We start from the raw sequence: 3,410 nt of genomic DNA, 5'->3' as shown, positions 1-3,410 counted from the left end.
GCAGGTCCATTCAGCTTCAGCTCTAGAAAGCTACCCAGCTCAGCCTGATGGCTTTCCCAGTTACCCCTCAACACCAGGAACACCATTTTCTTTGCAGCCAAGCCTGTCCCAAAGTGGGTGGCAGTGAATATTTTTAAATTTTTATTCTTGGAGATAATATGAGATTTGCTTAAGAACTGCAGTGAACAATCTGACAAATGTGAAGTCAGCCAAAAGTCAGAAGATGAAAATGAAGATAATCCAAGGGAAATTGAAAATCTGCACTGCATTTTTAAAAATGGTTTTAAGTATGAATACTCTCCACTCCCTTATGTAAATATGCTGACTAAGAATTGTAAGGAGAATAGTATTTAAAAAATTATTTGGGGACTTTTCGCCCCCCATCCTACAAAATTTTGAATCATGTATGTGGTCTACATGAAATATTAAAAGAGAAGATAGAACTCTTTATAGCCGAATACAGCCTTAAATCTGCTTGTATAGCATCCATGGACAGAAGTAATAGTTGTGCCTCAGATTTATGGGTTGCATGTGGCCCTGGGGAGTTAACTGCCCTTGGTGTGCATGGTGGTTCCTGTTAGTACCAGTCAGAACTCAGTACTCTGTATATGTCCACAGGAGGGAACTGGAGACCCAGTTATTTTTAATTTCTAATATTTATGATCATACATACTGCTGAATTTAACTATGTTTCAGGTAAGTGGAAATGGTGCTTAATTACGTAGTCTCTAGAATGACTTTCAGGTGTTTCCAAACTATATATACAGAACTACTTTCTTAAATACAAGGAAGGCTTATTGCAGTACTTGCCTTCAAAACAGCTGTTCCTAGTCTCAGCAGTGTCCAGATGAATGAGCAACACTGGGGCCGCCTCTGTGACTCATTGTACTCTGGAAGCTCTTGGTGAATGTTTACAATCATGGGATGTAGTATTTTTATTTGTATTTAAATCAAATGCTTATTGGAAATAATTATGTGACATCAAATAGAGAAGACTTGCTCTGTTAGTAAATAAACAGTGTGTACTCTATTTAAGGACCTATGGTAATATAACATGATTGAATGTCATTAACTTAAGAGTGATAACTGCCACACTGGGGTGGGGGGATAGGAAGAAACAATTCTAATCCTGTGACTAAAGTATAAACTATAGAGTCTACTGTAGTGCATTTCAGCATCTAGAAGTTTTACTTTTATAAAGATGATGTCTGGAAGATGTTGCAAATGTATTTTCCTTCAACATGGGGAACAGACTTTTTAAGTATATTAAATATTCCTGTATGGTTAGTTTTTAACAGTTTTTTTAAAATAAACTTTATGGATATCACAAATATTTTATGCATATTTTTATTAAACGCTAGGTGGGCTTTTTCATTTTTTTGTATGTGTGAGAGCTAATTTATCGGGTTTTGGCCAGATGTTGAAGCCCTATGTTACTGTTGATTGCCCAGTCCTTTAATTAATATCTCCTACAGAAGTCATATTGCAGTCAGCACTTGAACCAATGACACCCTTTATTTTGTGTTTATTTGGTACTGGGAATTGAACTCAGGACCTTGGACTTGCCAGGCAGGTGCAGTGCCATTGAGCTCTATCCCCCACCCTCTTTTTTAATTTTTTAAAATTTGTATTAGTACACAGTTTTCAGTACATGATGATTATATGTTGTCATGGTCAGTTGTGGCGTGCACACAGCTCCCCTCAGTTCCCTCACCCCCAGCCCTGTACTCCCTGCTCCTTCCGTTGTTTGCTCCCCTTCTCAGTTCCTGAAGCTCTTAACTGGTTTTTTTTGTTTTTGTTTTTTTTCATCCCCTTTCCCTTTTTTCCTTCTCTCCGCCCTCCATATTTTGTTCCTTTTCTCATTTGAAAAAGGTCTCCCAGTTTCCTATTACGTACACCTGAAGTTAAAGGGGAATGTTTTATTTAGCTTCAGTTCATGATCAGCTGGCACCAACATAGGGTGGCATGGCAGACAGGCATTACAGAAGAGAAACACTTCATGGCGTCAGAAGGTAGAAAAGCAAGCCAGAGACGGGAAATCCTCTTTCTAACTTGAATTTATCCAGTCTACAGTGATTAGGGTGGTGTCAACCAGTCAGTGGACTGATTCAGTAATCATCCGCCCTTAAACCTAGTACCCTTTATCCTAGCATTGCACCATGAACAAATCACCAGATACAGCCATCTCTGAAAAAGCCCCATGTATTATAACATGAGGTTTTCAGCCAAATGTAATAAAACCACATGATGTTTAAGCTTGTGTGTCTGATTAATTTCACTTAATATTGTGGTTTCAAACTATCAGATAACTCAGGTTTATCCTTCCTTAGGGCAGAGTGGCAAACACCACGTTTTTGAATCTCGTCATCTGTTTTTGCAAAATTCAGCTGTTATAAATTGTGTTACCATAAGGGCCTGCCAGATAGCTCAGGGGACCAAAGCGCCCGCTTAGGCAGAGTACAGCAGTGGAAGTACAATCCCTGGCATGCTATGCAGGCCCTATCCCTGTAGCGTGCTGACACTGCAGCAGACTGGGCATGGTGGCACACGCCTCTAATTCCAGCACTTGCGAGGCTCAAAGCAGGAGAATCACAAATCGGATCTATGTAGTGAGACCCTGTAGACCCTGTACTAAATGCATAAAAAATGAAAAAATTGTGCTGCTATTGGTTACACTTCTATCACTATAAAATGATATCTTTAACTGTGGAAAATGAATTTCTGGTCACATATATATATTTTTTTCCATCATTTTATTGAGAGACAAATAGCAATGAGACAGTTTCAAATCAAATTGGTATGACAATTTCAACAATTAACACATTGCATACTCTCTTCCTAGTGGTTATTTGCTGTACAAGATGCAGACATGATATCCTGTTTACAAACACTATTACAAATCCCTCTATTCATTAAGAGAATGTAACTATGTATCCTAACCATTTTGAATACACAGATACAAAATGGACATTCATCTCTATACCCTTTTTTGTTCTGTCATTTGAATATAGGTGTGTTAACTCAGCAAAATATTCTAAGAGTCCAGTAGTCCATAGTAGTATTGGGTCTTGCTCTTCACTGGAAATGTCAGAAATTGTTGACCTGAGTCCCCTACACCTCAACATAACAGCATGGCTTTACTTCTTATACTTCGTTTTTATACTTTTCTGTGGGATGGTAAGACCAAGATAAAGCAAGACCTATGCAAGAAGAGGTGTAGCTTTTGGATCTGATAAAGGTCAGTGAAATCCCCTCAGGATTTATCCTGAGAGTCTGTACCTCAGATAGTACAACCTTTGTCAGTGTCAGCCATGTGGATGAGTTACGGCCATTGCATGCCCAATGTGCTCTCTGTGAAAGCCTGAGAGAATGTTTTCTCTCTATGTGACTCTCCTTAGGCACACTCTACA

The 3,410-nt window shown here is 38.8% G+C and overlaps 1 protein-coding gene across 1 annotated transcript in view; it reads left to right on the top strand.

The window, feature by feature from the left end:
* Proser1 (proline and serine rich 1) overlaps positions 1–1,333 on the top strand; it is a 23,829-nt gene extending 22,496 nt beyond the window's left edge. The window contains exon 13 of the mRNA XM_004645060.2: positions 5–1,333. Coding sequence (XP_004645117.1) covers positions 5–127 — 123 coding nt within the window. The 3' untranslated portion in view covers positions 128–1,333. The remainder of the gene's footprint in view (positions 1–4) is intronic.
* Positions 1,334–3,410: the final 2,077 nt, after the last annotated feature.

This window comes from Octodon degus, unplaced genomic scaffold, assembly GCF_000260255.1.
Source record: "Octodon degus isolate 3935 unplaced genomic scaffold, OctDeg1.0 scaffold00216, whole genome shotgun sequence".
In the NCBI taxonomy this organism is placed as follows: Eukaryota; Metazoa; Chordata; class Mammalia; order Rodentia; family Octodontidae; genus Octodon; species Octodon degus.
Note: the sequence above shows the minus strand (reverse complement) of the source record. Positions and strands in the feature narration are given on the sequence as shown.